The following is a 16,964-nucleotide window of genomic DNA, read 5'->3' as shown; positions in this document are numbered from 1 at the left end:
GTGTAACAAATATATATGAACCTTTTCCAAAGGCACATACCTACAGTCTTCTTTGATGCATCTTCCAGTAGAATCAATTTAATGGAAACAAATGCAAATATATGCAATTTTGATAAGGAGAAAATGATAAAATTAGATAAACGATTTTGGTACATCAGTGTCAGCATGAAATTTATTAGGAATCATATTGGTAAGACAGCTAGTATACTGCTTAGTTATACACATATAAGCTTTTAGTCAGGGCAATACTAGCCAATCTCACCAATGATTTCAAGAAAACCAAGAACATCACAGAAGACTGACAAAGGTGTATATAGAAGGATTTATTATGTTATTATAAGAATCAGTTGGTTAGGTGTAAACTGATTTATCTAACAGGAAATATATAAGATAGATATGACAAGAATTGTGAATTCTTGTTGAACTAGACTCTACTAGAGGGTATAATAAGATAGTAAAGAGGAGAGTCAAAACTAATATATGTAGTTCATTATTTAGTGTTAAGGTAGAATATATATGGAATGGCCTTCAACACTGGGTTATTAAAGACAGTTTATGCAATTTTAGTGAAGAATTAGATATTTGTTATGGCTGGAAATAAATTAACTAACATTATCTATAGAATATATCTTGATTAGTAATGATGTACATGTCAGGATTGTTATGTGCTTGTATATATAAAAAAAACATGTTTTAAATAAATTAAAATTTCAAAAAAAAAAAAAAAAAAAAAAAGAAAAGAAAAGAAAAAGAAGGATGTGAGAGAATGAAGGAGAGGAACAAGATAAGTATTGAATATACACCAGAATTTTGTAATGCATGTATCATATTAGGCATAACAGAACCTGTTATCATTTCACAGCACTCAGAAATAGTCTTGGTTGTAAGAACGCCTGGGTGCTCTGTTGTTTCCCCTCACAATTATAAAACTGGCTCCAAACAAATTTCTTAATAGTTATGTGTATATACATATATAAATATGAACTTAATTCATCTGTGCAATTTAAAACCATATTTGTAAATAACTTGTTTTTCATGATCTCTCTGTGTCTAACAGAGGTTGCATGTTTTGTGTGGTCCAAATTCAACTGCAGGAAATATATGTAATCCTTTTAATACTATCAAAGGATGTTTTTGAAGTAAAATGCAAACCAGCATGCATTTCACATTCTAAACTTACTTCATATTTATCTTCATCTCAAGACTAGTTAGATCCTTCTCATTATTTAAAGCAGATTACGTACTTCCAGAGCCTTCTGTACTATGGACAATGGGAATATCTGAGTACATCAGGCAGAATCTTTTACTAGAAGGAACAAATGATTGCATATCTCCAAGAGACACAGATTAGTAGCAAAATACATGATTTTTGAGTACCACAGGAGTCCAATGAAGAAAAATTACAGAGTTCTTTGGAATAGCAGTTTCTAGACAGATTTTATAATTAAGCTGTGAAAGCTTAGAATGCAGGCTTAATTAAATTTGGAATGACTTCCCCAGTTTATCCTAGATTTTTTAAGTTATAAAAATGAAGTCTTCCATAGTTAATTCAAAATATCCCACATACTAAAGCAAAAGCTCAGCTGAATACAAGATGAGGGTAGTAAATGGCTCATACAAAGCAAATATCAATTATCATGACAGTCAGAGGTATGTGGATCAAAAGCTTTTTAATTCCTGGTTCATTTCCCCTATTATTGCTACCCATTCATTTTGTAAATATAATAAAAAAAATTACTATTAAATATCTGCATTCCAGTACAGTTAATTCTCCCTACTGTAAATTTGACAGACCAAAAGAATAATCTGTTACACTAAAAAAATATCTGCTATACTGAATTACCTTTAGTGTACCATTGATGCTACATGGCTTCTGCAGGGACTAATTAGTAGTTTGCTTTGGCAAGTGAATTCACTGTAGTGTTATTTGCTATAATGAGTATTGATTCTATGATATCTTGCCTTTCTTCATGTATAAGAAATCCAACGGCCTGATTGCAAACATGCAATCAAGTAATCAGACTTAGTCAGAAAATTAAGTAGCACCTCTGCTATCAGATCAAATCCCAGTGCAGCATGAATGCATCTCAAAATCTTAAGGGGGAATATAATTTTTACTTAGTAAGATCACCACCCTGCTAAATGGCAAAATTAAGAGGCTTCAGAAAAATTACAGGTTTTGTGTCTAAAGTACATTCACCCGTTGTTTTAAATGTAGCTTGGAAAAGTACTAAATGTACCATAGGTTACCAGTTGTTGTTGTTTTTCTGGGGAGGAAGATATTAAAAAAAGTACTTTGACCTCTTTTACCTCATTTTAGCAATGAAAAGTATAATTCTATCTCTACACCTACTTGTCCATAAATGCATATGCTATCTAGCTGGTTTCTACATATGAGATGGCTAGTTCACTGTAAATTGGAAACCATTACTAATTTTAACTTGAGTTGAAAGATGAAATTTAAGACTGTATTTGGCAGCCTGTCAAAATAACTGAATATCTGGTTGGCCAAGTAGTTTGCACATCTGCTCTCCAACTAACAGGGTGGAGTTAGAATCTCACATGGGCAATGAATGTTTGTGACTGTCTGTACGTGGGAGATGAATTTAATACCCCAGTAGAAGGTCATCATTCTACTTAGTGCAGGCCTGAAATGGTTGAAAAAGTCTTCAGAGCAGGGTTTCTGGATGTGTGAAGAAGTATCAGAAAAAAAAAATCCTTAGCTCATACATGGTACTAATGCATTTTAAGTTTACACCCTTTCATGGGTGGGAGTCACATAAAAAAAAAAAACACTACATATCTGGACTATATAGTATTGATAATGTTGCATACTATAAACATAGTGTAATATAACTATCGATTTTATTATTAAATTAACAAAATGGGAAGCTCAAACTACTATCTAAAAAAAAAGTGGCTTATGGCTGCATTTAAGGTTCTGATTTAGCCAACCTATACACAGAACAGCAATGAAATTTTATGCATAGACAACTCATATCATCTGACTGCCCAAATTTTAAAAAAGACATCAATGATTTCATTAAATTAATTCAAATAAGTTAATGAGATTAAATACCTTATCCAATTATTAAATACAACTGTTTAAAACTGACTTGTCTTTGAGCATTCTTTGAAATAAAAATCAGCAAGATAAATTATACTGCTTATAAATTTTACCATAAAATTATTTTCAATGAGTTTAATTATAGACTACATTGCTCCCTCATAATTTCACTCATGAAAGAATGGTAACTAGTCAGCAGCATTCAGCTCTTAGATGGTAAACTTCACAATCTCAAAAACTGGTGTTTTTCAGATTCCACATGGTTGTTAGTTCTGTGTTATGACAATGTAAATTTATCGTAAAAGCAAAGCACCAGGAAAGAATTACAAAAGCATGCTAATAAATTCCAATCTGAATATGAATTTCTCTTCATACTTTTGGATATCAATGGTACATATAATGTTTGTTATTATATAACAAATTATATCAAGTTATAGCAACTAAATTAACATTTTATATTTTGACAAAAACTTTCTACTTTTATAAACTTTAATTGCAATTAATACAAGTCATACTTTTAGAATAATAAAGGAAAAAAAAACATATTTACGTACTTTCCAAAAGATTGCAGTAATGAAAAAGCCTTTGAGTTGGTCTTAAGAGGAAGCTTGTAAGGGGTAAATAGCAAACCCTTTGTATTTCAAAGTCACAAAACATTCTTTCAAAATGTTGATTATAATGGTATGCACTATTTAGCCGCTCAAGCACAATAGGCAACTTCTCAGTATACTGATCATAAAACTAAAAAAAAATAATAATAATATATATATATATATCTTGTATTATTATCCATAAATTAATGAAACTGTAAAAAAGTTTTAGAAATAATCCAAGTCAAAAAGCTTTCATACGTGAACTGCAATTCATGTATGAAAAGTTTTTTGCCAATTCACTCAATGCCAACTATTTAGTGGGCATTGAGTGAATGAATTTGAAAACAAGAACCAAACTTTACAGATAAAGTGATAAAGAAGCATGTAGTAAAGTGATTGTAAGAAGTTAAAGAGTGCAGGAAAAATTTAACCATATAGAAAGATCTTAGCTAGTAATTTACTTGCTAAATAAACAAAAATAAATAATAAACAAATTATTATTTTTACGGCTATTTGGTCTGCTTTTGTTTAGGAGTGCCCCTTTTTTAATGTCATTGGCTTTTTACTCAAGAATTCTTAAGGCATTGCAGATGTATTTTAGAAAAAAACATATGTAGCATAATAGAAGAAAATTTACACATACCTTATCTTGGATGTTCTTGCCTGTCTTCTTTCTGTGGTGTGCATACGTCTGCTGTTATGGTGTTGAAAGGGGGAGTGGGAGCTTAGGCAATGTGGGAGAATTAATTTGAAAAAACCTGTTTTTTTTTTATAAAATATATACATATATTATTTTTAATGGTGGGCGGAGCACTTTTTTTGTAGGGTGGGAAAAAGATAAAAAAGGGGGCTGAAAATAGAAATTGTTTTTAAGGGGAAGGGTTTATGGGAAAAGGGGGCTGGGGACAGGGTTGACTGGGTGTGAGCTGTTTCGACCATGTGAGTCATCGTCGTCGTCTGAACTCATGGAGGAAGTGAGTTCAGACGACCCACACGGTAGAAACGGCTCGCATCCTGTCAACCCTCTCCCCGGCCCCCCCTTTTCCCATAAACCCTTCCCCTTCCCCTAAAAAACAGTTCCCCCCCCACTCCCCTTTCAACACCATAACAGCAGAAGTATGCACACCACAGAAAGAAGACAGGCAAGAACATCCAAGATAAGGTATATGCGAATTTTCTTCTTTACGCTACATATTTTGGCTTCTAAAATACATCTGCAATGCCTTAAGAATTCTTGAGTAAAAAGCCAATGACATTAAAAAAGGGGTACTCCTAAATAAAAACGAGCAAAATAGCCATAAAAATAATAGTTTTTAAGAGGAGTAACACCTAACGAACAAAATTTTAAAAAAATGTACAAAAGTAGTAAACATAAAGTCTGTGGAAATTTTGATGAGAATATATAAAATAAATATCATGAAGACAAAATATTACAGACAAATAAAACTTTTAGAATAATGCTGTTTACAGAATTTCCTGTAATGAAAAACAAACCCTTGGTTGTTGCCTATTTGTTCAATTGAGATAAGCCACTGCTTGTTAGTGCTGCATAAAGCATGGATGGTTATAGAAGTCTTCTCAGGACAAGCTATTATAATTCATTGTGCTTCTAAGGATTGTCTTTTTTTTTTTTTTTTTAATGTTCCGTATCAAAGCAGCATTAAAACTGAAGATTCTGTATAGTCAACTATACAAATATTTTGGATGTAAAACATATTAAAAATGTCATCATCAAATTCCTGACATGTACCCTCAAGGGGTGTATACAGGATATAATAGTACTACATGAACAATTTACATCATTACTAACTTCCTATCTACAATTTTCCTGCAAATCAATCTGTTACCTGTCAAGTTTCCAACATTATCAGATATTATATTTCTATCTTCTAAGGCGCTTTTTACTGTATCAATCCATCTATATCTTGGTCTTCCTCTGGGTCTTTTTTCTGCCAACCTGGCAGAGAATACTTGTTTTGCTAATCTTTCCTCTCCCGTTCTGTTTAAGTGACCATACCACCTGAGTCAGAAAAAGCAATTTGGAGCATGATATTTAGCAAGAAATACCAACAAAAATATAAAGGTAAAGAGTATTACAGTGGCTATACTGCATAATTCAGAACAACAAAAAAAAACAACAACTAGAAATTGAATTCCAGATGTTTGTATTAGAGTTCTTATTCATAATAATGCTTAGCAGTTATTCTGCTAATATTTCACTGATTTTTGACCCAGCATCATCAGAGTAGAATCATAACTGTGACAGGCACACAGAATTAAACTAAGTCATTGTAGAAACAATTTAAATTGTCACTGACATTTAATGTTCTTACATGGCTCTCCCTATGGATTGAATAACTGCAAAGTTAATTTAGAGATGTCTAGCTATTAGGTCTTTAAATGAAGTCTCTCAGATCTTTGGTAAATTAATGCAACCATACTTGTTGAGGAGGAAAGAGCGCTTCCTAGCTGATTCTGATTCTAAGAATAACCTCTCAGAACTGGAATAATTTCTATGTAATACACACGTTTTTTCATCTGATCCTATATGTGAAGGAATATCCAGGTCTGCCAATCCTGACTTGCTGTACAGATGATCCCGAATGTAATTTTTGTGTTCTTCAAGGTGGATGTTAACTGATCTACTAGCCTGTTCTAACTTGACACAAAGAACTTTATACACTCCAGGATGTTCAAGAGAATGTAGTTAATCTTTACGAGAATGTATGATGGTAGCCAGCTGAATGAAAGGTTTGAAAGTAGAATGGAGAGCATATTTGCAGAAAACTTTGGCTACTTTTTCTGACGTACCCTTAACGTATGGGATGGGAATGGTTTCGTGGTGATCCTGTGTGCTGGAAGGATGGAGAGGTGCATGCAATATTTTATCTATTTTATATGAGCTGTAACCATTGGCTATAAAGGTGTTGTGAAAGTCCCTGAGCTCAGTTTCAAGGGCTGTGTCATTTGAAATAGCCTTGGCTCAGTGAGTAAGTGTTTCGAGGATGGCATACTGTTTAAAAGGGTGATGGTGTGAAAAATTTTGAATCACAGCAGGAAAATTAATCGTTCTGGCAATGTTTGATTCGATACTTAGCCTGGCCAAATCCACAAGATGTTCCTGAGACAATACAGACCTTAAATAATTCTTAATTAGCTTAAGTTTGCTAAATGACCTCTCTACTGTTGCTGGAATTGTTAATAGTAATCTTAAGCCAACATAAAGATTTGGAAATAGGTCATCAAATATGTATTCTGTTAACAAGTTCACCAGATCCAATGGCTTTAACTGTGCACTTACAAAATTTGCTTTATGTAATGAGGGTAAATGTTGCATTTCTTTTCCAAAATCATCACCATGGTGAGATATTTTTCCATAAGAAATCAAATTTTACCAAAACGTAAAACACATACTTTCTGAAGTAGGCCCTTTCTGGAGTAACATCTGTCATTCATTTCTTCCAAGTTAGCATAAGATGTGCTGTTGTCATATGGCTTTGCCCTCCTGTGCCTAACTCCATCACATCTATGGGAGAGTCTTATTTCTATATTTAGGTTTGACAAAACCAATTTGGCTTCGTTCCACATGCATTTCCAGTTATTTCGAAGTTTTGATAGCACTGTGAAGAGCATTTCTATGTTTGCTAATTCAACATTCATGTGCTACTTCAACATTTATGGCATCTCTAGCATGAATGATTTTGTTGCAAATATCTATGCTAGCTAATATTTTGCACCAAATGGCTGACATCAATACAGAGGAAATGTGTCACATATAATAAAATTACATGGACTTCATTTCTTGTTTTGGCAGTCAAATTTACTTGTAGGAGGTCTTCCGATGCTAATTTAATGCTAGGCAAGTGAGTTGCAAAAGGCTTTACACATTCAACATGATCTGACCATCTTGTTTCAGACATACCATGAAGAGAACAACCAATATAGTTTGCAGTAATTCCCACCACTTAGGACTGGAAATGAACAGGTAGTACACAGTTTGAATTGTTCCAAAAAAGGTCATTGCTTCAGGCATTCAGCAGCATCATTTCCACATACACCAGATGTCTTTTTCTTCTTTCTCATCTGTCATATGTCAGGCTGAGTGAACCTATGTGCAAAGATTTGCACATAGGTTCTATCTCTGGCTATTTCTGTCATCTCTCTGAAGCTTGATAATTGTGACCTTTCCTTCAAAGACTGGAGCCAAGTTCTTTTTTGGTCTACCTCTTGATCATCTTCCTCCAATAATTCCATTCAAGACTATATTGTACCAGATTATTGTACCAGAACTAAAAAGTACCAAATACAATTAAAAACTATTCCAGGTAAGCTGGTAGCTTTGTATATGCTATGTATACACATATATGTATCGAGCTACAAATGAAACTCTGAACAAATATATTAAAATTATATTATTTCAGTAGAGTTTGGACCCCAGATTTGGTACTTTTTCCACGTATTATGATATTTCTGTACTTTAGTACTCAAAATTGCAACAAATGGGAAAAAAAAAAAAAAAAAAAAAAAAAAAAAAAAAAAATGCAGAGAGAAAAATTACCAAAAAAGATCTTAACATATAAACCTAGAGGAACAAGAGATTGGGGATGATCAAGAAGAAGATGGACTGAGTCCAGAACAGGCCACTTGGCCAAGAACCTGGATAGGAAGAAGAAGAATTGTACTAAATCTGATACATTAGTACCAAATGGGACAATGATGCATTAGACTATCATAAAACAGTACTGAAGCAGCTGTCGTGGTGATATAGAAAAATGGAAAAGTGGTGGGATAAATATGACCCCCACTAATCCATTTAAGGGTTAAATTGCACTGGCATAGTGATGTTATGATGAAAGTAAACATTTTTCATTATACCTAGTGGTGAGCTATAAGGGGCTCGCAGAAGCCCTCCCGAGCCTTTTGTTAAATTTTTCTCAAATTTGCGAGCCTCTTGTTTACTTTTTTATTTAAAAAAAAAAAAACATACTTTTTTGAAATATATTAAGTGACAAACTCATGCTATAACCTAACAAAGTGATTTTATTAAATAAAATATTATAGTTACTGTTACTACCATTTTGCAAATAACAATTCACTTTTGGTAATTGCATATAAATAAATAGAACTATAAAATAATGCCCCTTGATTGGTACCGTTGATTATCACTTGAAGTATAAAAACAAAAGAGAAATAATGTACTTCAATATTATTGTGTTTAGATAATATTTATTTATTATTTATAGATTGTTTGTCATAAAATCTTCTATCGCAAACAAAACAAATTTATTTTGTTTATAAAAAATGCGGACTATTTCATATGTGCGATTATAAAAGATTTTATTCTTGTGTAGCTCAGTGGATGTGGCATTTGCACACCATGCCGCTTGACTGCATAAAGGATGACTTCTTGGTTTCAAATCTAGTCGGCGACTAGAAGAAATTTTTCTAAGCCTTTTTTCACCGGTTCCCAAGTTAGTCGATCTCTGTCATGGCCAAGCGGGTTTTTTTCTCTCGGAAAATCGGGTTTTTCGTCTCAAACTCAAGAAAATCAAGCGTAGAACCCACATTATTTCAGACATTAAATACGAGTGTTCGGGTCAAGAACAAAGAGATGGCGGCACTTGTTGAGCTGTCTCTCTTCACTGCGTGCCGCTTAATTAGTGATAGAGCCTTGGGCCAGCTATCTCTGATTGGGTACCAGTGGAGATTGAACTGCCCACTCAGTCTCCAAAAGTTAGATAGGACTAAAATGGCCTTGCCTACTCCCTATACATGGGAATAAAAAAGTGTTAGTTGATTTTATATATATATATATATATATATATATATATTTTGATAGTTAAAAAATGTTTTTTTTATGTAAGATAAATTAACACAGATGATTGTGTGCAAATATTTCATGTTTAGATCATGAAATATTTGTTTAAAAATGACTGCCTTTACAGGTTGATTGTCCCCCTCATACTTTTTGATTGGCATTTGTACACAAGCTGTATTAATAAAAGTTTTTGTGTGAAATATGGCTTTTTTTTTTTTTTTGTTCGACGATGCGGGCCCTTTGTTAAAATTTTCATAGCTCACCACTGATTATACCTCTATATTTCCCAATACTATAATAATATGGATCATAATTTCTATGAATTTTAACATATAAAACTATATAAGCTTACACAAAATGTGAATGCTAGTCTCATGCAGTATTTGGAAACATTTTATGAGCTCCCAGGAAATTTCTAGCTCCCCCCTCCTTTGGCTCCCAGCCCCCCCTTCATCACCCTGGGTGCAGGTGAGATGCCCCCCCCCCCTCTCATGGACCCTGCAATACTGCACCAAAAGTTGGTTGATATGCAAGGGTCAGTTAACTGAAGGGTCATTATATTTGAATTTGATAAACAGTAATTATCCTTTATAAATAGATAACAGAACATGCCAGCTGAATAAATTTATATAACATAAAATAGAACTTAGCCAATTAACCAAAGAGGAGTATTCAAGATGGTATTCAAATCAATTTTATCTTGTGGTTTGCAAAGATGTATAAAAATGAAGCAAATGATCAAAAAGAAGTGACCAAGGATTTGAGAATTCTGACGGAAACTTGGGGAGATATCAGATGGCATCATTAACAGAATTATATTAAATAAATAATGGTATTAACAGTATTCAAGAAAGTGTGAACTAATCTCAGATGATGAGATTAAACAAAATGAGATAAGAAAGGTTAACAAAGGAGGTTGTTGCATTTATGTAGTACCAGTAAGACCAAATTGTAGAAAACTTGAAATTCAGTATTATATCTTGCACTCCTGAATTAAGTTAATGACACCTCTATATTTTATCCCAATATAAAACTGTCTTCAAAATACTAACACATTACGTTCACTTTAGTTCTCTCCATAACAGAGAAAGTCCTCAGTAAACAACTAACTTCTGTACCGCTAGAGACTCATCAGTCACACCACCTTGATGGCTAAATGGTTAGCATATATATTCTCCAACCAACAGGATGCAGGTTTGAATCCTGCACATAGGCATGGATGTCTGTGATTGAATTTTACTGTCCAATGTTAGACTACAACCCCCCACTTACTGGAGGCCTGAAGTGGCATAAAAAAGTTTGATGTTTGCTCTTCTAGAGCAGGGTTTTGAAAAAAAAATAAATGAAAAGTACAAAAAAATACAAAATCAATAAAAAATATATACAAAACCAAAACTTAATGCACCCTCAGTATAAATGTATAACAGGTTATTCATACTGAGGGTGAGTTAAACTTTGTTTTTGTATATATTTTTATGCAGTTCCTACCCACAAGGGTTGGAGCTACATAAAAAGAATTCAATAATTGATTGTATAGGTTCCATCACAACAGATCTATGGCAGATCCCCCACTCAACATCATCTACCTCTAGAGACATGCTATGGAAAGGTTTGGAGAAACCCTATTCTGTTGCATCAAGATCTGCTCAGAAAATTAGCTCCATTTGGTCTGTCTTCCAATCTGCAATCTGATAGGTGGTTTTCCTTTCTATATTGGGTCCTGCAAATCATAATAAACAGCAGTTTTGTTTGAACTTTCCAACTAATGCAGGAATGCTCAGGAGCTCTTCTGTATCCTACCCTCTTTTCTCTTATGCATAAACGACCTATGACCTTACCAGTTTTGCTGGCAACAGTACACTCCACTCTCTGCACTCATTTGAAAAGCTATGCTTTAAGCATAGACCCTCATAATATTTTCCAATGAAGTGAGGATAAATTGAAACAAAACCTCCATTGAGTGAAGGACTCATCGACGGAAGCCATACATCAACCATGCCAGCTGTCATACCTTCTCTTTAACTCCTTCACATTAGATTCACTCACCTTCCAGAAGGAAACCATTCCACTCACTCACTCACAGTTCTGTGAGAGAAAAATCTAGCTCTCACTCTTAACTTCCATGGATGCCCAAATATCCTCTCCCCACCTTCCATATAATGGAAAATTTTACTAAGCAATATTCTATAACACACACACTCTGAAAAGGTTATAGACCTCTAACATATGACCCCTCCTCTTTCTTTTGGCTACCAGTGTCTGCAATTCATATATTCTCAATATATCAATGTAAGCAGAATTCCATAATCCCACTGTCATTTTTGTAACTCTTCTTTTACAGCCTTCCCATAGCTTCTGCTACAGAAGTACTTCTCAGAAAATACATACAATACTAAACCATACACAGCGATGATTGTGATTAGTTCTGCACATCACTGTGTGTATTCATTATATGTTATTAGAACAAATGTCAACATGAATGTGATGTTTCACAAGAATACAAAACATGAAAAACATATCAGGTTGCCAATATTTTTTAACAAGTAGGAAGGTTTTACTTAAACATTAATCACTTATATGCTTAAAAAAAAAAAAATAATGATAATGAACAAATGGATTTGCACCAGTGGCGGCCCGTACATAAGCACTGCGACACCCCCAAAATGAAAGAATTAAATTTTGTTTGTGTTTATAAATAATAACAATGCTTACAACATTATATAAATGCAGTACAAACATGTTAAAGGTACAGCTTATGTTTTAACATTGATTGTATAGTTAATAATTGGAATTGTTTGATTAACGCTTTAGATTACAAAACAAATGCACTGCGATCTAAAGCCGATATTCATTTGCTCGTCATTGCATGTTACCTCATTCCCAACTGTAACTGCTCAAATGGCAGTGTATTTTTAGTAAGCTTACGCGCCTTATTTCTGTGAGATATGAAAAGTTTATTATTGGTGCATGTGCGTGGTGAACTATTTTTTGTAAATCTCATTTTATTTTGTTAAAATAACATATAATTATTTATTTATTATAGATACAAGGCTGAATTATGACGAGTGTCACTGTTGAAAATATGAAAAGAATAATATTTTTTCAATTATCGTTACACGAAACAAATGCACTGCGATCTAACATCGATATTTGTTTGCTGTCGTTGCACGTTACATCATTAGATATACTGCCGCTTGAGTAGTGTATCTTATGCCTGTGCTCGTTATTTCTGTGAGATATGAAATGTTCATTATTGGCGCATGTTTGTGGTCAACTTTTTTTTTGTAAATCTTATTTTATTTTGCTAAAATAACATAATTATTTATTTATTATAGATACAAGGCTGAATTATTACGAGTGCCACTGTTGAAAATATGAAAAGAATTATATTTTTTCAATTATCGTTACACGAAACAAATGCACTGCAATCTAACGCCGATATTCATTTGCACTTGTCATTGTTACGAAACTTTTATTGTTGGTGTTTGTTTGTGGTGAGGATGAAATATTTTTAATAAAGAAATTTTTAATATGTAAGTTTATTTATTAATAAATTCGTCGCTGATTAGGAAAAAAAGTGTTTTTTTTTTTTTTTATATGCAGCACCCCCACTTTTCACTGGCCGCCACTGATTTGCACACACTCATAATAACACTTACTTCTGCCATGTGAATTTTTCCTAGAAGAATATCACCAACCCCTTGAAAACTTTGCTGAACGGATGAAATTCCTGCCTTTCCTTCCCTTATGAAACAGATAATAATTTAATGTTAAATAGCAATAAAGAATGACCAATTCAAAATTTATCTAAAAGAGCATAAGTCTTATTAGGAAAGTAAAGATAGTCATACCCCCCTTTGTACACAACTCACCAATATATGTACAAACTTATTTAAAACCTTTATTTTAGGTAGATTTTTTTTGTTGTTTTTATTTAATTCTCATCAATGAAAGGTTTTGAAAACTTTTTTTTTAAATTAAATTTCTATATACAATTTGTATTTCTTTTATTTAATTTTTCAAAATACAGAAAAACTGATCAATAGATGAAACAGAACTTCTTCAAGCTACTTCATGTCTTCAATAATAAGGTGAATATCTATCTAGGTGATAAAATTTATCTCCCATCTAAAGACATTCACAAACATTCATACCCATGACAGGATTCAAACTCCAGCCTAGTGGTTGGAGAGTGGATATGCTAAACACTTGACCAACCAGGTTGAAATATTATTTAATACAGCATGCAATGAACTTAGTTTTCTGCTTTATTTACATTGCACAATTAATGCAGGAGATAAAATTAGAAAAGCAGCAGCAAAAGTTTGCATAATCCATTTGGTTCCGATTTTTTTTTTTTAAACAGTAATATAAATGTGCAAAGCTTTGTGGATAAGGAGCTGACTGCATATACCAACCTATAAGGCATAAAATAAAATGTTTAACATTATGGATCAAAACAATTTTTGAAGAGAATATCAACTAAAAACATACCTGAATATTTCTGAAGGGAAAGATGATCATCATATCAGTTTGAACTATCAAATTTGATAACTTATATGGTTATTTTATTTAGTATTGAAATTAAATAGGACTGAAAGAAGTACTAGACTGAAATAGCAGAAAGAAATGTAGAACCAATAAATGTAAATAAAAAATATGATATAGTAAGATTATAATTATAATACAGTAAAAAAAAGTCAAAGAACATAGAAAACCATGAAACATGCAGAACTTAAAAAGTAGATGTGAGCAGCCAGAAGAAACAACAACAATAGTATTCTTCCTGCTTTGAATCAAAGCTTTGAGAGTAATGTTATTCCATTGCCATGTAGATGCCATTATGTACATATTTGCATGAGACATTTCGGGGAATGTAATTTCGATTTGCTTTTCTTAGAAAATTAAATCAAAGGTGATGATTTTTTCAATAGATGAATACTGCTTTAATTGCATGGCATGATTTATGGTTTAATAATAATATTTCAGTAGAGGAATTTTTGTTGATATAACTGGTTTGTATTCCTTCTTTGAGGTTCAACGTAAGTCAGGTATGAGAAAGTAAATTAAATGGAATTTCAAAGAATGAAGAGCAACTCCATTGTAGCTGGTATTGCATCCCAGTTGATAGCTAAATGTGGAATCAACATTGTGAGAGTAACATATCAGATGCCATTATTGTAGTTCTATGTTTTAGTAAGTGGTGTAGTTCACTATTGGTGAAGACAATTCTGTAATTGGAATGTTAAAAAATATAGCTTTATAGATGTTATGAATAGATAGGAACTAAGACTATATTTTGTGGGAAGGGGTGATTTTTTGACTGAATGCAGAGTGGTCTAAGCAGTTTGGATGTTGCTAGAATATATCTAAGGCATAGTAAGGTAATATCTAAAAGATATTACCTTACTATGCCTTATAAAAGATATGAAGTAAACTACACTTGACAAGAATTATATTCTAGTTTAATCCATTACCCAAGTGTAAGCAAACAAAGTTCATGTATCAATAAAAATTGAATGTCTGTGTAGTAAACCTTCCCATAATGCATAGCAGTGTATACATCTGAAAGGAGGTATGCTTTGCATTGTGGGATACTGAGGCAATTGATGTGAAGTCAACATGCCTCAGTATCCCACAATGCAAAGCATACCTCCTTTCAGTTGTATACACTGCTATGCATTATGGGAAGATTTACTACACAGACAAATTTCAATTTTTATTGAGGTGAAAGGTAGATAGTATGAGGGAGAGAGAGATAAAGAAAAAAGGATTCAGCTCTTTTAATATCATAAGGTAGCCAAAAGGCTATCCTTTTTTCACTGCATCTGAACAACCAAAAGACCAACTAAAACTGAAATCCAGAATTGAGTTGACCATAAAACCACAGTGAAAACTTAGAGGATAGAACCATTTAAAAATCTCTCACAATAAAAACAAACAGAATTTTATATTTTCCTACTGGCAAATATTGAATAGTATGGGTGGTCTAAACCACTACTGTGAAAAATTTGGTATCCCCCAGAATGCTGCTTTCTAAATACAACAATTATCAGGCTGCACAATAAAATTTTCATAATGCAATATTGAAAAGCATTTGTATGCCACGGTAATGGTTTTCCCTAAATTTCCATAAATGATATTTTAACTCTAATTATAAAAATCAAAATTCTCTTCCCAACATTGACAGGTGGTAGGCATTGCATAAACATGTTCTGTTGTAAGTAATGGAAGGCCCAACACATCTGTTCCAAATAGACAAGACAAGAGGACAGTTGTAGAATGCATGGTGTACCGTTTCCAATCTGCAACAGATGCCACAGATTAAATCTTTGATGTTTAAATACCTCCATTCAATGACATATACTATAAGGTGATCATATGAAATTCTCCAAGCAAGATCCCTGCTGTTAGAGTATCCTTGGAACTTCAGTATGCTATGATACAAAGTGCTATTGTCAGTACTCAACTGTGGAAGTTTGTTTGTGGTGAAAGAGGTTAAAGACTGCTTCATACCAAGTTTTGCTGTTATTAATGGAAAGAATGTCAATACCAGAATATTATATCTGTCTTAGGGTTCAGCATGGAATATTGTAGTATTCAAGAACAATCTCAGCTTTTGGACCTTTATAATCATTTACTCCAAATAGCAGGAGATGAAAACCCATGGTGATACTGAAGAAGGTCTGCACATGTGTGATTGGCCTGCAACATTTCATGGATTTTGAAACTGTATTTCTTAAATAATAGAACTTCAACACTGGGAGCCCAAAACCTCCATGCTTCTTTGATAGTTGAAGAAATTCTTTTTTACCTTCTTGGCATAGACTGAACCAAAAAAAAAAAAAAAAAACACAGTTTTATTATTATTAATATCTAACCTCCATGGAGTCAAATCACAGGAGGTCTATACTCTCTCATACAAAAATATCATCAAATCATGTCCTAAACCCATTCACAGTTTTAGCACCTCACCACACTTTCAGGCAATGCATTTCATTCACCAATCAATCACCATGCAAAGAACCTGCTTCTCACTTACTTGCTCACACCCTCCTCATAGAGCTTCCAGGAATCACCTCTAGTTCTATGCTTGCCTTCCTCTGCTCTATAAAAAAGTCTCCTCCATATTAATGTGGTAACAATCCCTCACCAACTTATATGTCTCAATCACATCCCCTCTTCTTCTTCTATTCATGAGCACGAGTCCAGAGAACTAAATCTTCTCTGGATCTTCTCCTGGGTTTTGATCTCTTTGAAAACCACACAAGTAAATCTGTGCACAGAGTCCATATGTGGCCTGATCAAAACCTTATACAAGAAAACCATAACCTCTTTGCTTCTGCATGCAAATGTCTTCCTCATTATTGCCATAATCTGTTGGGATGGTTTTACAATTTTAGCAATGTGATCCCTAAGCTTCAAGTCTTTCCACCTTCACTCCCAGATCTCTCATCTCCTCCACCATCTGCAAAATTTGTCCATT

General features: G+C 33.3%; 1 protein-coding gene across 2 annotated transcripts in view; it reads right to left on the bottom strand.

The window, feature by feature from the left end:
* Cdep (Chondrocyte-derived ezrin-like domain containing protein) overlaps positions 1–16,964 on the bottom strand; it is a 741,059-nt gene that overhangs the window by 274,656 nt on the left and 449,439 nt on the right. For both annotated transcript variants that reach the window (XM_090413128.1, XM_090413137.1), the window contains exons 18-19: positions 13,138–13,222; positions 3,622–3,808 (exon numbers count right to left, since the gene is read on the bottom strand). In XM_090413128.1, the coding sequence (XP_090269254.1) occupies positions 3,622–3,808; positions 13,138–13,222 (272 nt within the window). The remainder of the gene's footprint in view (positions 1–3,621; positions 3,809–13,137; positions 13,223–16,964) is intronic.

Source organism: Typopeltis vanoorti, chromosome 2 (genome assembly GCF_054136105.1).
Source record: "Typopeltis vanoorti isolate ZY-2024b chromosome 2, IOZ_Tvanoo_1.0, whole genome shotgun sequence".
In the NCBI taxonomy this organism is placed as follows: domain Eukaryota; kingdom Metazoa; phylum Arthropoda; class Arachnida; order Uropygi; family Thelyphonidae; genus Typopeltis; species Typopeltis vanoorti.
Note: the sequence above shows the minus strand (reverse complement) of the source record. Positions and strands in the feature narration are given on the sequence as shown.